This window comes from Olea europaea, chromosome 6 (assembly GCF_002742605.1).
Source record: "Olea europaea var. sylvestris chromosome 6, O_europaea_v1, whole genome shotgun sequence".
NCBI lineage: Eukaryota > Viridiplantae > Streptophyta > Magnoliopsida > Lamiales > Oleaceae > Olea > Olea europaea.
Window position 1 is genome coordinate 8,810,000 of NC_036242.1, and position 22,009 is coordinate 8,832,008.

General features: G+C 34.1%; 4 protein-coding genes and 1 long non-coding RNA gene across 6 annotated transcripts; 1 reads left to right on the forward strand and 4 right to left on the reverse strand.

Moving 5' to 3' along the window:
* Window positions 1-252: 252 nt before the first annotated feature.
* Window positions 253-12,241, reverse strand: LOC111395718 (G-type lectin S-receptor-like serine/threonine-protein kinase At4g27290). 2 transcript variants are annotated; one of them, XM_023021848.1, is made up of 7 exons: window positions 10,786-12,232; window positions 10,350-10,478; window positions 10,105-10,235; window positions 9,289-9,499; window positions 8,711-8,948; window positions 8,478-8,628; window positions 7,945-8,391 (listed from the first exon to the last, which is right to left on the reverse strand). In XM_023021848.1, exons 1-7 carry the CDS (start codon window positions 12,101-12,103, stop codon window positions 8,101-8,103), a joined length of 2,469 nt encoding a protein of 822 aa, XP_022877616.1. In that variant the 5' UTR covers window positions 12,104-12,232; the 3' UTR covers window positions 7,945-8,100. The 2 variants fall into 2 exon arrangements, with proteins under 2 accessions (XP_022877617.1, XP_022877616.1); XM_023021849.1 differs by lacking the exons at window positions 7,945-8,391; window positions 8,478-8,628; window positions 8,711-8,948; window positions 9,289-9,499 and adding exons at window positions 253-491; window positions 826-1,036 and having other exon boundaries at window positions 10,786-12,241.
* On the reverse strand, window positions 1,101-2,458 carry LOC111395728 (G-type lectin S-receptor-like serine/threonine-protein kinase At4g27290). The gene has a single exon (XM_023021865.1). It carries the CDS (start codon window positions 2,314-2,316, stop codon window positions 1,213-1,215), a length of 1,104 nt encoding a protein of 367 aa, XP_022877633.1. The 5' UTR covers window positions 2,317-2,458; the 3' UTR covers window positions 1,101-1,212.
* Window positions 6,996-9,781, forward strand: LOC111395736. The gene is made up of 3 exons (XR_002702857.1): window positions 6,996-7,203; window positions 9,363-9,528; window positions 9,647-9,781. It is a non-coding gene; the product is annotated as an uncharacterized LOC111395736 (long non-coding RNA).
* Window positions 12,242-17,442: 5,201 nt separating the features above from the next.
* On the reverse strand, window positions 17,443-17,989 carry LOC111395732 (G-type lectin S-receptor-like serine/threonine-protein kinase SD1-1). Its single transcript, XM_023021869.1, has one exon. The coding sequence runs from the start codon at window positions 17,841-17,843 to the stop codon at window positions 17,487-17,489; it is 357 nt and encodes a 118-aa protein (XP_022877637.1). The 5' UTR covers window positions 17,844-17,989; the 3' UTR covers window positions 17,443-17,486.
* Window positions 17,990-18,020: 31 nt separating this feature from the next.
* Window positions 18,021-21,558, reverse strand: LOC111395112 (G-type lectin S-receptor-like serine/threonine-protein kinase At4g27290). The gene is made up of 5 exons (XM_023021121.1): window positions 20,050-21,558; window positions 19,805-19,936; window positions 19,551-19,719; window positions 18,684-18,894; window positions 18,021-18,339 (listed from the first exon to the last, which is right to left on the reverse strand). The coding sequence occupies exons 1-5, from the start codon at window positions 21,408-21,410 to the stop codon at window positions 18,101-18,103; spliced, it is 2,112 nt and encodes a 703-aa protein (XP_022876889.1). The 5' UTR covers window positions 21,411-21,558; the 3' UTR covers window positions 18,021-18,100.
* Window positions 21,559-22,009: the final 451 nt, after the last annotated feature.

Here is a 22,009-nt window from a genome sequence, read left to right on the forward strand (position 1 = left end):
ATCTCCAAGACAATAATTACATGTCCAAGAAGGTTGAGGTGCTGATCTCCATGGAAAAATCCACTATTTCTCTTGCCAATCACGATTTCCAGAACTAGAACTCCAAAGCTAAATACATCTGATTTCTGTGAGAATCGTCCATGTACTGCATATTCTGGTGACATGTAACCACTGCATGGAAGTATTAGCCAGCAAATAATGTTAAGAACAATGAAAGTATATTAGTTATATGTTGTGCCGTTTTGATTCTTACTATGTTCCAACTACTCGACTTGTCTTATCTTCGGTTTCATTCCCTCCGAAACTTCTAGCAATGCCAAAGTCTGATATTTTAGGATTCATGTCATCATCTAGCAATATGTTGCTCGCTTTGAGATCTCTATGAATAATTCTCATTCGAGAATCTTGATGAATATACATCAGTCCCCTAGCCACTCCATTAACAATTTGGAGTCGCTTTGGCCAATCAAGTAATGCACTTCTGGTTTGATCTGCCAAAATGTTGTGCTGGTTAATATATGTCATCCAATTGTAGTTGGATGCTAAACACTAGAAATTAATTGCAAAATCTATTATCAACTATGTACTCTGAAGAAAACACTATATTGTATCACAAATCGTTAAATGGAGCAAAGGAATAATGCTGTCCTATATTTATGCAATCAATTCAATTCTGGACTAGCATTAATCTTCTATTCACTGCATGATTTCTAAGTTATCCCTAACCATATGGCCTGAACAATGACTTAAACTAGTAGAAATCCTTTCTATCTTTATATTGAAAGGTAATTTTGAGCTTACTGCACTAGAATTATACATCCTTACCAAATAAAATCAAGTCTAGGCTTTTGTTGGGCATGTATTCATAAATGAGCATCTTTTCTTCTCCTTCTATGCAGCATCCTAGAAGCTTAACAAGATTTCGATGCTGAAGTTCAGCGATACAGATAACTTCATTCTTGAATTCATCAAGGCCTTGCATGGAAGTTTTGGACGACCTTTTCACAGCAACATCTTGTCCGTCTTCCAAAATTCCCTAAGATCAGAATTTGGTCATTTGAGAAGGTATTTTATTTAATGAACTTGAAGTAGCAATATCAATCAAGTCTTCATACCAAAACAAGCATCCACTTCCCTCTCCGCTGATATTTAACTGTGTATACGCCATACAAGAGCAATCCTTTACGCACTCCACTTTGCATTCTTCAAGAGTCATACTCTTGTTATACTTGGAGTTCGGGAATCTGGTAATTTAATTCCTGAATACTTCAAAAATATGTCACCCTTTAAACAATTCAAGGGTGTCCTTCGGTTGCAACCATTCGTCCAATCTGACCTACTCCAACCTTCTGGATCTTTTGGCTCAAATTTATCAAGACATACACATGCAGGAGTATTTGCAATATTGCAACTACCATAAGCACCGCACAATTTGTAAGTATCACAATTATCTGCTGGAAAATTGACGTAAGGGATCCAGTCATGGATCCGATCGACCCATGTCCAACGTTGCATAGTACCAGACTGAGTCAAAATAATCCTTGAAATAACTGAACTGTCAGTGGCCTCTAGCCTATGGTATACCTTGTCCTTGTTCATGATATATACAAATCTGAAATTCGTATCCTGCACTGAGTTTGTTTGCCCACTAAAGGCAAGACCATTCCGTGGTCCCAGTCTATACAGAGTAGTTGGACCTCTTTTTATGACTAGCTGTGGATATCCAGTTGGATCCAAATGAAATGTAAAATCCCCTCTAGCTGGATCGTCATTGGTCTTCCATGATGACAGGTAGCTCTCTACTCCTGTTACAAAATTCCAACCAATACTCATAGCTGGTAGGTACGTATCACTTAGATAATCAAAACTCTGCCAAAGAAAATTATCTGGACGATCATCATTTGCTTCTCTAAGGACAAGATTTCCAGTGTCCAACAATTGTAAAACCGGTGTCCGAGCAACTCTTGATGTATTGGAAGACCATATGATGTTATTAGTGTCATTCAGAACGACCAAGATACCCGGCTCCATTACTTTCAAGATGCCTGATGAACTTCTTACTGGAATTTCCCTGTTGGCTACCCAAACTGCAGTGCTATTAGGTATCTTTTGGTACCAAATTCCCACATACCGATTATTGGAGTTACCAGGGCTGAAAAATCCCAGTTCAAATCTTCCCCCTGATGAAACCAGGGTGTCGCCATCTCTAAGAATCTGAGTTGTATTAATGATATCTATAGCTGTCGAAATCTTGAGGATGGATGGTAAAAATGATAGGAGAAGAAGAAAAGGTACATGTTGAATTGGTTTCTTCATTGCCTCTTGGGCATACAATACAACTAAAAGAATTTCAGATTTGTTCGCTGATGGAAAATTGACAATAAATTGTTTAATTTATTGTATAATAATAATATAGAATGCTAGTCTGTAAAGTAAACTAGTTTGAAATTATTAGCTACACGAGTTTGAAATTTTTAATAATCTATTAGTTTATTCCTCTTTTTCAATCATCAGTATTTTTATCCAATACAAATATCAGCTTGGTCCAAGCACTTGAAAATATTTGTTTTGCATGCTATTATTTCATGGTACCATGTGTGAATCCTTTGGTTCTATTAAAAATTCGATTTTTTTTTTGGTTAATACAAGGAATTATTCATTGGTTACTGTGATTGAGGAATTTGCCATTACAATTGCCGTAACAGATTGAAAATCTGAAGTTTGACAAAGTCCACTTTTTGTATTCCATTTGACTATTGTGTATCTGAATTGGAGTATTTCTTCTTGTTATTCATAGTCTTCATGAATAGTCTTTCCTCGCGTAGAAGTTTCAACTTAAAAAATATATAAAAAAAAGACTCAACTCAGATTGGATTTAATGCATTTGACCTCATTGGATTTGCAACCGTCACCTTCTATAAGCTTTTAGAGTGACGTAATTTAGTCCCAGTATAAGTGATGTTAGATGATAAACTAAACAAAAGATGAAATTAAACGAGTCTTAAACCTCAATGGAGCTACATACGGATGGAAGGGGGCTGGCCTGGCCTGCAGTCCTCCGAAAGGCCCAAATTTTATTTATTTATTTATTTTTGTGAATAGTTTTTTTACTTGTAAATTTAGAGCTCGTTTGAGTCACATTATTTTCAAAAAAATATATTTTTCAACAGTGATTTGACATCATTTCAACTACATATTTTTCAATAAAATAATATTACGCATAAATTTAAAATTTTTCCTTATTTTTTAACCACACATTTCTCATTGATTTGACATGAATAATACATTTTTTTTATTTAGAATGTGGCTCAAACATGGGCTTATTTTTTTTTCTGCATTATAGTCCACCCTAAATTTTTGTAGTCCGATCTTGAATTCAATCCTAGATCCGTTACTGTACATAGCATTATTTTTTTTTTTTTTTTTTTCCACCATAAACCATAATGAAAAAGTGTCTAAAATCCTGATACCAAGGCAACGATCCCTACTCCTAGAAAGATACAAATAACCTCATTTAAATTAAAACACTAAGGCCACGTTTGGTACTTATTTTTTTCAAAATGTATTTTTCTTTCTCTTCTTTTCAACCACACATTCTTTATTAAAATAATATTACGCGTAAATAAAAAAAATTCCTTATTTTTTAACCACATATTTCCCATCAATTTACTGTTCAAAAATGCAATTTTACATAAAAATGACTACCAAACACCCACTAAATCTATAAATTACATTAAAATAGCACGACTAAATTATTAGATGGGACCAGCCAAGGATCAACGCGCATGTCCAGCTCGTAGGTTGCATCAGTCTCCGTAGCCTAAAATGGTTCGCCCTCGAAACAAAAATATCAATAGTATAAGACGAGTCATTGTCACGCAGTGGCAACTGATGCTTAGCATTAGAGACATCATCGGTCCAAATGTGACCCGGAAGCTTCAACTGAATTAGAATTAATCTTCTCGATGATCTCTAATAAACCAAGGTTCCGAGCAGCAAGCTTATTATACTCATGGGCAGGCAGGAAAACGATTCTTAATAAGAAACAGTCCAACATGATCACCAACCTAAAACTTTAGGTGTCCGTGCTGGGCGTCAGCTGCCAACTTGTACTCTGCATTAGGTTCCAAAAGTAGCCAACTTGTACTCTGCATTACATTTTATGGAATTCACAATTTTGTAAAATTTTCAATTATGCAGTCTATTATCTTTTATTTAAACTTACTAAAAATCTATTTTTTTGCTAAACCGATTAGTTATTCCCATAGAAAATCTACAGAGAAACCTTTCTTCCAATTCACAAGATAAGAGCCATTTCCATTATCTTTCTTTGATTACAATTCAAGATAAATTTATATATATTTAAGTATATTTAGATAGATATCTATTAGATCGTGGCTTCATGTACCAAACATTTCTATATCGCTGCATTGGATATTTTTGTTCCGACAATGTGATGGAGAATGGATGCGAGAAAGAGACTTTCATTTTTTTAAGGAAAAAAAAAGGAAATTCTCTCTTTCTAAGAGATTAAACTCAATAGAAAAATATTCGAAGTGTCTTTTTTGCTTTGTCCCGTGGGAAGATATCCTCTAGAGTTTTAGATTTATCTGAAGGAAAAGGAGATATAACAAAGAAGACACTCAAAGAAAATGAAAAAAGAAATTAATAAAATAATGTAATTGTAATAATTTAGTATACATAGAAATTAGAATAGTCTATAAATCTCTTTATTTTGAAAAATCTCACAAAAAAGATTTAAGAAAAACATTAGTTAATCGAACAAGAGTGTGGTATGTCAGAGGATCAGTTGATCGTGAGAGAGGGAATCGCTTGTTCCTTGAAAAGTTCTTTCAAATGATTCATCTATTTGATTGATGAATCATAAAAAGACAATTCATGGTTCATATGCTTAATAAGAAAGAATAATCAAATTGAGTTCATGAATTTCCCTAAGTCAGTTCATGGGCCAATAAAGGATTTTGATCTTCGAAACCCATTGGAAGGAGCAGTGCAAGAGAAATCATAGAGATATGATCGAATCTTTGGACGCCCCGAAATACTATGAGGTGCTCGAAAATGGTCAAAGTAGTTGAATAGGAGGATGACTATGACTATATCCCTTGGTAAATTTATCAAAGACAAAAATTATTTATTTGATATTATGGTGACTGGTTACGGAGGGACCGTTTCATTTTTGTAGGCTGGTCTTGTCTATTTCTCTTTCCTTATGTCTATTTTGCTGTAAGGGATTGGTTCACTAGTACAACCTTTGTAACTTTATGGTATACCATGGATTGCCCAGTTCCTATTTGGAAGACTGTAATTTCTTAATGGCCGCAGTTTTTACTTCTGTCAATAGTTTAGCGTATTCTTTATCGTTAATGTGGGGTCCTGAAGTATAAGGAGATTTTACTTGTTGCTGTCAATTAGGCAGTCTGTGGACTTTTGTTGCTCTCCATGGCGCTTTTGGACTAATAGCTTTCATGTTACGTCAATTCGAGTTTGGTCGATCTGTTCAATTGCGACCTTATAATGCAATTGCATTCTCTGGTCCAATTGCTGTTTTTGTTTTTGTATTCCTGATTTATCCACTAGGTCAGTCTGGTTGGTTCTTTACACCTAGTTTTGGTGTAGCAGCTATATTTCGATTTGTCCTCTTTTTTGAAGGATTTCATAATTAGACGCTAAACCCATTTCATATGATGGGAGTTGTCGGTGTATTAGGTGTTGTTTTGCTATGCGCTATTCATGGTGCTACCGTAGAAAAGACTTTATTTGAAGATGGTGATGGTGCAAATACATTCCGCGCTTTTAGCCCAATTCAAGCTGAAGAAACTTATTCAATGGTCACCGCTAACCGCTTTTGGTTCCAAATCTTTGGGATTGCTTTTTCCAATAAACGTTGGTTACATTTCTTTATATTATTTGCACCAGTAACCGGTTTATGGATGAGTGCTCTTGGAGTAGTCGGTTTGGCCTTGAACCTACGTGCCTATGACTTTGTTAAAATGACTATAATACTATTGTGCATTTTAAATAATTAAAATGAAATGTAAAAGTAAAGGAAAGGTAAAAAAGAAGAAAAAGAAGGATTTCTAGTGTGGGATTCAATCCTCAACATTTCTTTGAATAGATGCGCTATCACCTAAAAGCATAACGACTACTAGAAACAGCACGAAAATCACGTAATTTCATGACTAAATACAAAATATATATATATATATATAACTCTGTCGTTTGTTTTTAATTAATAAAATAAAAACAAATAAAACTTTGATGTTTTCCCATAGTCAAACAGAAATTCACTCAGTAACCATTTATAATTTGTTATTAACTTTTTGGTAGAGTTAATTCAATCAATGACTACTAAACTTTACTAAACGTTACCACTTCCTCATCTAAATTTAAGAATGTTACCCTTCGCTCACTAAACTTTGCTATAAATTACTACTTATTCATCGAAATTTAAACGGTACTTATTGCTCATCCAAAATTGAATAAAGTTTCTTATCAATCACCCGTATAATTTTCATGATTATTACTTATTGTAAAATTTAGTGAACAACGAGTAACTTTATTAAAATTTATGTGAGCAATGAATTATCTTTTAAATTTCGATGAATAAATAGTAATTTATAACAAAGTTGAATGGACAACGAGCAACTTTCAAAGATCAATAAGCAAGTAATAATTTATAGTAAAGTTCAGCGACCATTCAGTCCTCGTTTGGTTCTGATTTTTAACTTCAAAAAAAATCAATTTTTTGACCATTACTTTCAATAGCCAGTCGTCATTTTTGACTTCTTCACTCACAGGTGAAATATACTTTTCTCTCTAACGATAAAAAAATTGATTTTCATAATTACTATCGAATAGGCTGAATTAAACAATTTCCTCACGCCTTTGATTTTGGTTACCAAGGTAGAATCTAAAATAGAAAAATCAGAATTATACCAGAAATTTGAGAAAATGTCCAAAAAACTATTCAACAATTAAAAAAGAAATTCTTTCTATTGTTGTTTGTGTTTCAAAATTTATGACTTATTGAATCAAGAATTTTTAAGAGATTACAAATCTGCTAAAAATATTCTTTTAGAAGATGTTAAAATATTGCTCTAATTGTCCTCCGCCGACTTCTCCACCTTCGGTCCTCGGTCTTTATTCTATGATGGTTTTCTGTTCTCTTTCCACCTGGCTTAAGTAGGTGTTAATATTTGCTTCTTTTTTGTTTTATTTTCCCTGATCTGGGTTTGGCTAGCCATTGCCTCTTCAATTATTTGTCTTCCACTTATGCAATTTTTTGTTGCTACTTTATATTTGTAATATCTATAGTAACATGAAGTAAATTTATACTCGTCCTATTTTGGTTAAAAAGCAAAAGACTTGCTCAATAACACAAAGAAAAGTCTCGCATTTGTTGTACTGATGAATGATGCCCTATGCTATGCATTTTTCTGGAAAAAATTTCTGTCAAATTATTGCGTGAATACAATCAAGTGAGATTGCACTCCAGGTGTTTGTGGAAATGCGTGACCCACACAGTAATATTGGGAATGGCCTGGGTCGAGGATGGACTTATCTATAACTCTTGATGCAATTGAAATGCAGAATGAAAAAGGAAGTGTGCATTTAAATTTAGTTTATTTTGTATGGATTGCTGACTGTGCAAATTTTTAAATTTGTTAGAGACTACAAGTAGTGAAGAAAATCTGAGACCCTAAACCCACCATTAATGTCACATTTATTTATTTCTTTATGTTTTGTAGTGAACTTAAAGTGAGTTGACTTAATCTTAACTTCAGGTTTTGTTCAAGCTCTTGTAACTGGTAAAAGGTTGTGCCTGTTTTCTGTTAGTTACATGATCAATTTCGAAATAGATTGTAAGCTAAAGCCAAGAACCCTGAAAGTGTATGCCTGGAAGGTGGTGTCTTAAAGTGTACATAGTCAATATTTGCTTCTAATTTCTCAAGATACATATAAGGCTTCAAAATTGATTCCACAATAGCAAATGGTACAAAATCACAATATAGAGCTAGAAAGTATTTACATGAACAAGTTAAATGGAAAAGCACCAAGGTAATAAAAATTAATATACACTCACCTTGCTTCCAGCTGGGTAATGGTCATTTCATTGGATGAACTAGTTATGCTTTTACCTATGGATACATCTCTTTCTGCGAAAAAACCAGGCTGATTTGCCTGAGGCAATGCAGCATCATTTCCCAACATTGCAACCACTGAAGCCATGCTCGGCCTATCATCTGGACATTGTTGCACACACAAAAGACCCACATGGATTAATCGTAGAACTTCAAATAGATTAGCTGTCTCACGTAGATAAGCATCAACTAGTTCCAATGACCTTTCTTCCTTATAAAGTGTCCATGCCTGTATAAACATAACGACATTAATAGATCATTTAGTCAACTTAGTATAAAGAAATTAAACATAGGCATCTCCAAGACAATAATTACATGTCCAAGAAGGTTGAGGTGCTGATCTCCATGGGAAAATCCACTATTTCTCTTGCCAATCACAATTTCCAGCACTAGAACTCCAAAACTAAATACATCTGATTTTTGTGAGAACCGTCCATGTACTGCGTATTCTGGTGACATGTAACCACTGTATGGAAGTATTAGCTAGAAAATAATGTTAAGAACAATGAAAGTATATTAGTTATGTGTTGTGCCGATGTGATTCTTACTAAGTTCCAACTACTCGACTTGTCTTATCTTCGGTTTCATTCCCTCCGAAACTTCTAGCAATGCCAAAGTCTGATATTTTAGGATTCATGTCATCATCTAGCAATATGTTGCTCGCTTTGAGATCTCTATGAATAATTCTCATTCGGGAATCTTGATGAATATACATCAGTCCCCTAGCCACTCCATTAACAATTTGGAGGCGCTTAGGCCAATCAAGTAATGCACTTCTGGTTTGATCTGCCAAAATGTTCTGCTAGTTAATATATGTCATCCAATTGTAGTTGGATGCTAAACACTAGATATTAATTTCAAAATCTATTATCAACTATGTACTCTAAAGAAAAAACTATACTGTATCACAAATTATTAAATGGAGCAAAGGAATAATGTGTTCCTATATTTATGCAATCAACTAGGATTCAATTCTGGACTAGCATTAATATTCTATTCACTGCATGATTTCTAAGTAATCCCTAACCATATGGCTCGAACAATGACTTAAACTAGTAGAAATTTTTTCTGTCTTTATATTGAAAGGTAATTTTGAGTTTACTGCGCTAGAATTATACATCCTTACCAAATAAAATCAAGTCTAGGCTTTTGTTGGGCATGTATTCATAAATGAGCATCTTTTCTTCTCCTTCTATGCAGCATCCTAGAAGCTTCACAAGATTTCGATGCTGAAGTTTAGCGATACAGATAACTTCATTCTTGAATTCATCAAGTCCTTGCATGGAAGTTTTGGACAACCTTTTCACAGCAACATCTTGTCCATCTTCCAAAGTTCCCTAAGATCAGAATTTGGTCATTTGAGAAGGTATTTTATTTAATGAACTTGAAGTAGCACTACATTTTTTTCTGCTGAAATTTATCTGTTACTCTCTTTTAATATGTCTCATAGGCTAACCTTTATGTTATGTGTATTGAATTTGAAGACTTCGTCCCATATACTATAGACCGGGATATTTGAACATTGATACAGATATATGCATGGATGATGCTCAGTGTGCAGAAGTGTCCATCACCTTTCAAAAATTTCTTACTAAATTTTGAAGAAGATCACTTTTTCCAGGCCTTGATTCTTGTTGAACTGAACCTATGCAACAAGTCTAATTTTCAGAAGACATACAATTTTGATCTTCTGCAGAAGTTCTTTGTTATAAGAAATAAAGTACAAAAGTTACATTTCTTTCTGGGATTGATATCTGTTGCTTAAGGGTTATTCACCGTTTTAAAATCCTTATTTCGTGCATGTGTTTTTACTCTTGAGGCATTGCCACTCAAGAAAAGTTCACTAGTCATATAATTGTATTAAAAACGTGAGGATTTTATATGATACTAATTATCTAAAGGTCTCTGATTTACTTGAAGTAATGTTGTATTCACTTTTCACCTTGTAAACTGGCCCATATCCACCTTGTCCAAGCTTGTTGTTTTCTGAAAAATTATTGGTGGCTTTTGAAATTGTAGATGCGCGGTACAATGGCAGCTCATAATCTTTCTTATGGCTTTCAGTTCTACTTCCTGAAACATGGGTAATATAAGCATGTAATTTAGCAGAGAGAAGTTGAAAAGTGAGAGTATTCGAGACCTAGTATTAGTTAACCTTTCACCATAAAATGGCACAAAGTTACCCACCTTCTGTTCTCCATATTGTGCAATTTTTCTTCCTTTTTCGATAATATAGCGTCAAGCTCAGGCCCAGCAGAACCACCCCCATCGCTGTCAAACTCGATATCAATATTTTTCTTCCCTTTCCTTTAGAATCTGCAGAAAGTTCAATCCAAAAGTACTTATAGTCTTTCATAATGACAGAGATCTTTCTCCTTTGTTTTCTTGTTTTAAGTGGTCGTTATCAGGTTGCTCTTATGTTTATATAAATAATTTTTAACATCAAATCCAGTATTTCAATATGACCTTTATTTCTCGTATCATATGATGTTAGAGAAAAGATAAACATGTTACTTACCTTGCTCGCATAAAAAAGTTTGCTAAATGTCAGAATTATAACTGAATAAGGTCATTGATAGCATAGTGCACCGAATTATTCATTGATTGTTTAGCATATTCTTACCCAATTCAGAAGAAGCCATTCTAATGTAAATATCTTGTCCGTGTGAAGATAGATCTCTGATGTCTATCAAGTCTTCATACCAAAACAAGCAGCCACTTCCCTCTCCGCTGATATTTAACTGTGTATACGCCATACAAGAGCAATCCTTTACGCACTCCACTTTGCATTCTTCAAGAGTCATACTCTTGTTATACTTGGAGTTCCGGGAATCTGGTAATTTAATTCCTGAATACTTCAAAAATATGTCACCCTTTAAACAATTCAAGGGTGTCCTTCGGTTGCAACCATTCGTCCAATCTGACCTACTCCAACCTTCTGGATCTTTTGGCTCAAATTTATCAAGACATACACATGCAGGAGTATTTGCAATATTGCAACTACCATAAGCACCGCACAATTTGTAAGTATCACAATTATCTGCTGGAAAATTGACGTAAGGGATCCAGTCATGGATCCGATCGACCCATGTCCAACGTTGCATAGTACCAGACTGAGTCAAAATAATCCTTGAAATAACTGAACTGTCAGTGGCCTCTAGCCTATGGTATACCTTGTCCTTGTTCATGATAAATACAAATCTGAAATTCATATCCTGCACTGAGTTTGTTTGCCCGCTAAAGGCAAGACCATTCCATGGTCCCAGTCTATACAGAGTAGTTGGACCTCTTTTTATGACTAGCTGTGGATATCCAGTTGGATCCAAATGAAATGTGAAATCCCCTCTAGCTGGATCGTCACTGGTCTTCCACGACGACAGGTAGCTCTCTACACCTGTTACAAAGTTCCAACCAATATTCACGCCTGGTAGGGATGTATCGCTTAGATAATCAAAACTCTGCCAAAGAAAATTATCTGGACGATCATCATTTGCTTCTCTAAGGACAAGATTTCCGGAGTCCAGCAATTGTAAGACTGGTGTCGGAGCAACTCTTGATGTATTGGAAGACCATATGATGTTATTAGTGTCATTCAGAACCACCAAGATACCTGACTCCGTGACCTTCAAGATGCCTGATGTATTTCTTACTGGAATTTCTCTGTTGGCCACCCAAACTGCAGAGCTATTAGGTATCTTGTGGTACCAAATTCCCACATACCGATTATTGGAGCTACCTGGGCTGAAAAATCCCAGTTCAAATCTTCCCCCTGATGAAACCAGGACGTCGCCATCTCTAAAAATCTGGGTTGTATTAATGATATCTATTGCTGTTGAAATCTTCAGGATGGAAAGTAAAAATGATAGGAGGAGAAGAAAAGGTGTTTGTTTAATCGGTTTCTTCATGGTACCTCTTTCTTTTGCCTTTGTGTTCTTGCGCATTCAGTACAGAGGATTAGAACTAGTCTATTTTGGCAGCTAATTCTCAGACTTCTTCGTTGATAGAAACTGACGTAATTTGTTTACTTTGAATGTATAGTTGACCAAAAACAGAAACAATGAACATAATAATAATAAGAGAGAATTGGAGTATTTCTTTATGTTATTCACAGTTATCAGCAGTACCATCAATTCCATCTCTTAAAGAATTGTATTCTTTCCTTAAGTAGAATATTTCAAACAAAAATAATAATAATAATAATAATAATAATAATAATAATAATAATAAATAAAAATCGACCACATTTAAATATTCTCAACTCAGATTGAATTGGATGCAATTTACCTCATTGGATTTGATATTTTGATGGAGTTAGGATTCAGTTGGACACATCTGGGTCGATTTTTTTTCCCCCCAAGTATTATTAGCCTGGCAATATTAATAGTTTATAACTTGATTCCATAAATGATTTAAATTTCAATATGCAGTCCTTGTATGTTTATTGAAACATGAACAAGTAAAATTTGGTATATTTTATATTGATTTGTATCTGAATTTACTATAATTTTTCTATTAACCAAAATTGTGTTTTCTTGCGTTGAAAATTCCATTAATCTTGGCGGCCCAAATATAAGCATGAGTGTATATATATATATATCAAAGTAGCAACAAGTTGGGACTTGGGATAATAAAATGTGATTACTATTGCAAGTGTTTGATGATCTTGAGACAACTCTTAAACCTAATATTAAGCCCCCGTTCTCTTTCATTTTTTTCTTCACTTATTTTCAACGACACAATCTTCTATAAAATAATATTATACATAAATTGAAAACTTTTCATTTTTTTTCAACCACATATTCTTAAAAAAAAAATGCTATTTCAAACATTAAAATTTGAAAAAAATGAGAGCCAAACAGGCGCTAAAACATATTGTGAAGTACTCTTGGTCATATGAATCTTTAATGTAATCATTATCATTAAAGTTGAACAAATTTGCATTTGTTCCTTCTTGTAAAATGACAGGTAAATAGAGGTAACTTGCAAGCAACGTTCTTGGTGCCTTATTTGACAGTCAACGGACGCGAGGCAAGGCTAAGGCGTCAATGCGCGCTTAGTCAAGGTTATATGCGCATTATTAGGTGTTTTTTTTTTTTTTTTTTTTAAGTTAAAGCTTATAATTATTAAATAATTTTTTTATTAATTAAAAATTTAAAATAATATTAAAAGAAGAAAACGTTTTTTTACGAATTTGCCTCACCTAATCTCGCATTACCCTTAGCTTCGCATCAACACATCGTCATATATTACGTCTTTTAAAACACTGTTGCAAGTACTAAAATGTTCTTTCAATTGCAAACCCATGAATCTCCTTTGGGTGGTCCATATACCTATTGATAAAATTTATATAATGCGTTATATTTGTAAAATACATCAAGTTTCCAACAATTTGGAGTTAATTGTTTCAATGGTCACAGAATTTAGGTCCATGTCTTAGATTAGTCACTGAAATTTAAAATGTCGAAGTTTGATCACTGAATTTAGATCAATGTCTTTGATTACTCACTGAACTTAGGTTCATGTTTTCGATTGCTCACTGAAATTTAAAATGTCGAGTTTTGGCCACTGAATTTTGGAATATGCCGTATGTTATTTACTAACATAGCTGTTGAATTTTGAAAAATATCGAATTTATAGTGAGTAATGTATAGTATTCTTCGAAGTTCAATGAGTGATGTACAACATTTTTCAAAGTTCAATGGTCAAAACTCGACATTTTAAATTTCAATGAACAATCGAAGAAATTGACCTAAGTTCAGTGATCAAAACTCGACATTTTAAACTTCAGTGATCAATCGAAGACATAAACCTATGTTTAGTGAACATTGGAACAATTAACTCAACAATTTGTTGGAAAATAGTGCTCCCAATCTGAATCAGAATTCCTTCTGACCTCTAACAAGCGTTAGACTCATTTTAATTGGTATGCTAAACACATTGCAATTCTTTAGTCGAAACTTGTGTAAAATTTATTGCACATGATTCTTTTGAGAAATAAAAATTTCAGCATGAGATTGATTGTAGTACTTCTATGTAGATAAAATAGTGTATCATTCTAAGCCCCTGCTTGGAATAGTATTTTTTGGAGAATGTATGACTAATTAATAAAAAAATAAGAATTTTTTTTTGTGTTTATGTATAATATTATTATATTGGAAAATGCAATTGTAAAGATGAGAGAGAAAATGTATTATTTTTAGAATGGAGCCGCTAAGATTAGACATATCAAATTCTATAAAAAAGTATTTGTGTATATAAATTTCTGCATTGTAATAAGGGACTACAAAATATTGTGCTTGAATAGTGATGATATAAAGTTAAGCTTTTCAAAAGTAACAATACAATATTTTGAGTCTTTCTTTGAGTTGCATTCTTCTAAAAATTTATTTTTTCAAAACTCATTTTCAATCACATTTTTTAATAAAATAATATTACACGTAAATTCAAAACTTTTCTTTAATTTTTAACCACGAATTCTCTATTAATCTACTATTCAAAATGCATTCTTTTCTCCCAAAATGAAGCTCAAACAAGGGTTGAAGAACATTAATACATGTAAAGTTGTTATATTTATATAGAAGAATCCCTCGACGTCCTCCTCTTTTGTGATAACCAATGAAAAAAAAATGCTATGCTATGTTGTAAACCAATTTGTATATCACCAATTTATATGGCACTACATGGTGGTTTTAATTATATGTGGTCCTATGTTCGATTCCCCTTATCAACACTTTCTCGGTCGAGCCTGTCGTACAGGGCTTGTCTAGTACTGTTTACGTGACTAGGGTGATTTGCAGGCTATTGTGCCAACCCGATGGTTTATTCAGTGCGTACCCGAAAGGTGACGGCTGCGAGTTCTCCTGTCATAAAAAAATAAAATAAAATAAAATAAAAAATTATATGTGGCCCTATAACGCAACATTAATTGAAATTATAATTTTGATGTCATATGGTGCCACATAGATTGATATTTTAATACCATTCAAGAGAAGATGTCCTTATTTTAAAGAAATTTGAGAGTTCGCAATATCAGGAGGAATTTCTTTTTCTTAATTTTGAAAGAAATAAGGGAAGAAAGATAGGGGTCAAGGTGACACGGCAGAAGGGAGTGGTTTTGGTATTGAAGAAGTCAAGAAGATAATTATTTTTCCTTTTTTTTTTTTTATTGTTTATAAAGAAATATAATAAATTGATGAAAATATTTCTACGTCCCTCGGTTTACCACTCGATCATACTGCTAATATAATACAAGGTGGATACGATAATTATCTTGGATTACGTAATTTTTAATGTATTTGCATCTTGACTTTAGACTCCTATTTTTCTCGATATCCTTTTTCTAAAATTAAACCTCCTTTTTAATTGGATTTGATGGAGATCGCGTGTTGATCAAGTTGGCATTGATCAGAAATTTGGATAGTTCATGTGCAAAAAGAACAACTTGCACCTAATTTGACATTTTTAAATTGTTTTTAAAGAAATATAATAAATTGAGAGGATTTCGATATAAAAAAAGGAATAATATCGGACTTGAGTGCTGCAAGTGGTATAGCTTGGGGACCACTGATGAATATTCTTTTTTCCAAAAGATTTATGACTTCTGCAATTTTTCAGCAGCTCATTCTCTGATTTCGGCTAGGTTGGTGTTGAGTATTCTTCTTCTAATTTCATTTTCCATGATTGGAGTTTGGCTAGCGATTCCTGTGATTTACTCTGCAACTATTTGGCTTCAATTTATGTATTTTTCTGTTGACCAATCCACAAAAGTCTCTTTGAAGTTGCGAAAATGAAGAAGATGATATGAATTTGTAATATTTGTACGTATTCTTGTGTAATGAATGACACTCTCTCTTATGCTTATGCATTTCCAATAAAATTGGTTAAGATTATTGCTCAAATATAGCTTTGAGATCGCACTCCAGGTGTTTGTGAAAATGTGTGAGCCATATGCTAATGTTAATGATTGCTTTGCATGAGGATTGACTATCTATACTTCTTGATGTTGTTATAGTGCAGAATGAAATAGGAAATTTTGCAATAAAATTTAAGATAATTAACTAAAAACAAATAGAGCATTACGCGTAGCTAAATCCACAGCTACTGACACTTTTTTTTTTTTGGTAGTGAACTTACAATGAGTTGGCTTAAGTTCTTGTAATTGGAACAAGGTTGTGCCTATGTTCGGTTAATTATGTTATATAGCCGTTCGAAATGGATTATATAAAGCCAAAAGTTCAGAACTCTTAAGTATCTATCTTGAAAAGTGTCTTAAAGCTCCATGATAAATATGTCATACATGCTTCTAATTTCTCCAACTGCATTAAGGCTTGGAAACTGATTCCACAATGGTGAATTTAGTACGCATTATTATGGAACAAAAGTCCTGATATAGAGTTGGGGGAAATGTGTGCACGAGTTAAAAACTTCAACCCTTATATATATAGAACACCGTAAAAACTATAGAACAAAATTCAACCCTTATATATACAGAACACCATAAAAAATAAATGAACACCTTTCATATCATATAATACACAAAATCTTGCAATTAAAAGAAGGCCAGTTCATCTTTATTATTATTATTATTATTATTATTATTATTTATTATTATTATTATTATTTTTTTATTGTTGGGGGAGGGGGACAGGAAGATCAAGAGGCAAGATACAAGAATTCATTCCATTAAGGAAATGCCTTGGCGTTTCCAGCAAACGTGTCAAGGAGGAGTATTGATATTGGATTGACATTTTTGTTGTCAAATGTCTAGTGTTTTTGTTGTACCTAATCATTTAAAAACAAATGGAGAAATATTACGGAAGGAGTACTGCATTACTGCAACTGATATTTTTACTCAAACAACATTTAAAAGAGAGAGAAAATTACATCCGTGGCTAAATCCACCATTAATGTGGCATTATCCTTTGGTGAACTTGCAATAAGTTTCTTTATAAACTCAAATTCCGTTAATGTAGCATTATGCTTTGGTGAACTTACAGTAAGTTCCTCTATAAACTCATATTCTGGTTCCGCACAAATGTGCCTATTTTGTGATTGTATGGTCCATTTGAATATAGATAATAAGCTAAAGTACTGCCTTTCAGAACTCAGAAGTATCTGCTTGGAAAGAAGTGTCTTAAAGTTTCTATGCTAAGTATGTTTTTCTAATTGCTCAAACTAAATTTAAGGATCAGACATTACAGTAGCGAATATATGCCAAAAAAAAAAATCCCGAAATAGAGTTGGGGAGAAATATGTGCAACAGTTAAGTAGTCGGGGAGAAATATGTGCAACAGTTAAGTAGTCGAGCACCAAAATAATATACTTTCATCGTGCTTCCAACTGTGTAATGGTTACTTCATTGAATGAACATCTAGTTGTGCTTTTAACTGCAAATACATCTCTTTCTGTAAAAAAGCCAGGCTGATTTGCTGGAGGCAACACAACTTCATTGTCTAACATTGCAACCACTGAAGCCATGCTCGGCCTATCATCTGGACATTGTTGAACACACAAAAGCCCCACATGGATTAATCGAAGCACTTCAGATGGATTAGCCGAGTCAAGTAGATACGGGTCAACTAGTTCCAACGACCTTTCTTCCTTAAAAAGTGTCCATGCCTGTATAAATTTAACCATGTTAACATGCCTTGTCACCAGGTTTAGCGCAAAAACAATAAACATAAATACGTGTTTAAGACAATAATTACATGTCCAAGAAGGTTGAGGTGTTGATCTTCACGAGAAAACCCACTATTTCTCTTGCCACTCACAATTTCCAGCACAACAACGCTAAAGCTAAATACATCTGATTTTATTGAGAATCGACCATGCACTGCATATTTTGGTGACATGTAGCCGGTGTGTGGAAGTATTAGTTAGAATTAATGTTGTGAACAATAGAAGCATACAAAATATACATTGTATCAATGAGTTTCTTACTATGTTCCAACTACTCGACTTGTCTTATCTTCGGTTTCATTCCCCCGAAAACTTTTAGCAATGCCAAAGTCTGATATCTTAGGTCTCATGTTAGTATCTAGCAATATATTGCTAGCTTTGAGGACTCTATGGAGAATTCTCAACTGGGAATCTTGATGAATATACCTAAGACCCCTAGCAACTCCATTCACAACTTGGAGGCGCTTGGGCCAATCAAGTAATTTACTTCTTGTTTCATCTGCCAAAGTATTTTGCTAGTGTCAGTATACCATATTCAGTTTTACAAAGCTTGGACATCAGAAATTGATTCCAAAATCTCTTGTCAGCTGTGTTTATATTGTAGAACTATACACATTTAATGTACCGAAAGAACATAACTTTCATATATTTATGCAATCACCTAGGATTCAATTTTTGACTAGAATGAATCTTCTATATATTCACTGCATGTGTTTTTATGATACCACTTACCATATAGTAGTGACTTAAAAGTAGCATATATTTATCATGGCTATATATTAAATTAATTTTCCAAAATTTAGGTAATTTTGTGCTGAATGTACTAGAGTTAGAAATACTCACCAAATAAAAACAAGTCCAAACTTTTGTTGGGCATGTATTCATAAATTAACATCTTTTCCTCTCCTTGAATGCAGTATCCTAGAAGCTTCACAAGACTTCGATGCTGAAGTTTGGCGATACAGATAACTTCATTCTTGAATTCAATAATTCCTTGCATGGAAGTTTTTGACAACCTTTTCACTGCAATCTCTTGCCCGTTTTCCAGCACTCCCTGAGATCATAAGTATAACTTGTGCATTTGAGAAAGGATTCACTTTATAAACTTGAAGTAGTGCAGTCTTCCATTCTATTTCTATTTATCTTTTATTCTCTTTTAACTTTGCTCCTAGGCTATCGCAGATACCACAATGATTGAAGTTGGGGACTCCCTTCTCTTATAAAATGAGAACTGGGAAGTTGAACTTTGCTACATATATCATATGTGTATGAAGCTCAATTTGCAGAAGGAAAACATTAAAATCTTTTACAATTTCCAAGAAAAGACCACTTCTTTTCAGGTCTACACCATATGGAGCAAGTCTAATTTTTCAGAAGGCATTGATCATCTTCTGCACAATTTCTTTGAAATAAGAAAATAAGAACGGATTAATATTATTTTGACGGACATAATGTCTATGGCTTAAGAATTAAAGGTTATTCATGGTTCTAAATCCTCATTTCAATATATGATTTCACTTTGGGGGCATCTTATCTCAAATAAAGTTCACTAGTCATATCATTCTTCTAAAACTCTAGCATCTGTTCACTGTTGACTTGGATAACATCAGGATTGCATGCAATATCATAAAAGACCGCATCTATAATTTTTTGCTCTAATTTGCTTAAGAGTAATGTCAGAAACCGCATACAGATTTAGCACATATTTACCTTATAAACAGGCCCATATCCACCTTGTCCAAGCTTGTTGTTGGTTGGTGGCTTTTGAAACCGTAGATAAGTTGAACAATGGCAGTTCAAAGTCTTTGTTTTGGCCTCCTGAAACTTGAATAGTATGAGGATATAATTTAGCAGAGAGAAGAAAAGCGAGATTGTTGCCCTGTTAAATCTGTTTATATATGACCATATTCTTGGCCTAGTTTTTGTTAATTAGTCTTCATTGTTAAATGACACAGATTGCTCACCTCCTTTTCTCCCGTTTGAGTAGTTTTTCTTCCTTTTCCAGTAATACAACATCAAGCTGAGGCCTAGTAGAACCATTCCCACCAATGAAGTGATACTCAAAATCAATATTTTTCTTCTTGTTCCTCTTGAATCTGCAAACAAGTTTAATCCGAAGAAAATCGATAGTCATTATGATACGCATAATTTGGAAGTTACACAAAAGGTATACATAATATTTTTCTAGCTCATAATAATTTTTGCCTACTCATGTAATGATAACAAAATCAGGTCTTTTCTAATTGAAGTATTAATACTGAAGTATTGATTGATATTCATATTCTTACCCCACTCAGAAGAAGCCATTCTAATGTAAACATCTTGTCCATCTACAGATAGATCTCTGATGTCAACCAAGTCTCCTGACCAAAACAAGTATCCGCTTCCCTCTATGTTGATACTTAATTGTGTGTATGCTATACAAGAGCAATTCTTTAAACAATTTACTTTGCATTCTTCAAGTGTCATATTCTTGTTAACCCAAGAATATCGTGAGTCTGGCATTTTAACCCCAGAATACTTCAAAAATACATCACCCTTTTCGCAATTCAAAGGTGTTCTTCGAATGCACCCATTTGACCAATCTGACCTAACCAAACCTTCTTGATCCTTCGGTACAAATCTATCCAGACATCCACATACAGGAGAATTTGCTATTTTGCAAATACCATAAGCACCACATAATTTATAAGTATCACAATAATCCGATGGTATATTCAGGTAAAGGACCAAGTCTTGGATTCGCTGGACCCATGTCCAGCGCTGTGCGACGCCACTCGGACTCAAACTAACTCTTGAAATAACTGATCTGTCAATAGTTTCTTCCCTAAATAATGTCTTGTTCTCATCCGTGATAAATTCAAAGGTGTATGTTGGATCCAGCCTTGAATTTGGTATCCCACTAAAGCGAAGACCATTCCAGGGTCCCATTCTGCACAGAATTACATTTCCTCTTTTTAAGATGTTCTGTGGATATCCCGTCAGATCCATGGAATATGTATAATCTCCTGGAGCTGGATCATTATTGTTCGTCCATGATGTTAGGTAGTTCTGTATACCTGTTGCAGAGTTCCAACCAAAATCCATGTCTGGCAGAAATCTATCGGTTATATAATCAAAACTTTGCCAGAGAAAATTCTCTGGACGATCATCATTTGCTTCTCTAAGGACAAGATTTCCTGAGTCCAGCAATTGCAAAACTGGAGCCTTAGCAACCCTTGATGTTTTGGGAGACCATGTGATGTTACCAGTGTCATTCTGAAGAACCAACACACCTGGCTCGAGGACCTTCAAGATGCCTGATGTACTCGTTACCGGACTTTCTCTGTTAGCTACCCAAACTGCTTTGAAAATAGTTACGTTGGTGTACCATATTCCCACATACCGATTATTTGTGTTATATGGGCTGAAAAATCCCAGTTCAAATCTCCCTCCGGATGAAACCAAGGTGTCGCCATCTCTGAGAATCTGAGTTGTACTGATGGTATCAATTGCCGTGCAAATCTTTACGATGGACGGTAAGGACGATAAGAGAAGAAGAAAGCATGCAACTTTAGTTGATTTCATCATGGTTAATCTCTATCTTTTGTCTAGACTTTGTATTTTCGGCAGGGATTCAAACAGGAAGAAACAACATTCCCAGTTATTCATTATCTACTGTCTTAAAATTCTACGTTTTTGAACTGCGATTGACATTTCATCATTACAACTACCACAGTTTCGCGCCGCTAATGAAGGGCGAAAATTTTCCATTGACTTTACAGCCTGATCAAAATTTGACAATAATATGGTTACCTTTCGACAGATTTTTTTAGCAAGCAGGTCCACGTTGCTCGACAATAGGTTGGCACTCACAAGTTGCTTATACAAACTCGGTTTCGAAGTTATATAATGTGAGGATATGGTTCACCTAACACTATCAACTTGTGACTTGATGGTATTGATGTTGACACAATAAGGTCTTTCCACGTTTTTGGCAGAGGCATGGTCTTTCCTTCTTATGTAGACTTACCCTCTACCATTTTAAGTAGAAGAGCTCTCGGTTTTTCCTCCCAGCTGAAAGTGAGCTCTCGGTTTTTAGCAGAGGGTGGTGGTTCTTCATTGGTTTTCCCCTCTCTCTTGGAAGGTAATTAGCAAGTTATGGAAGGCTGTTCCTGAGCCTGAAAAAC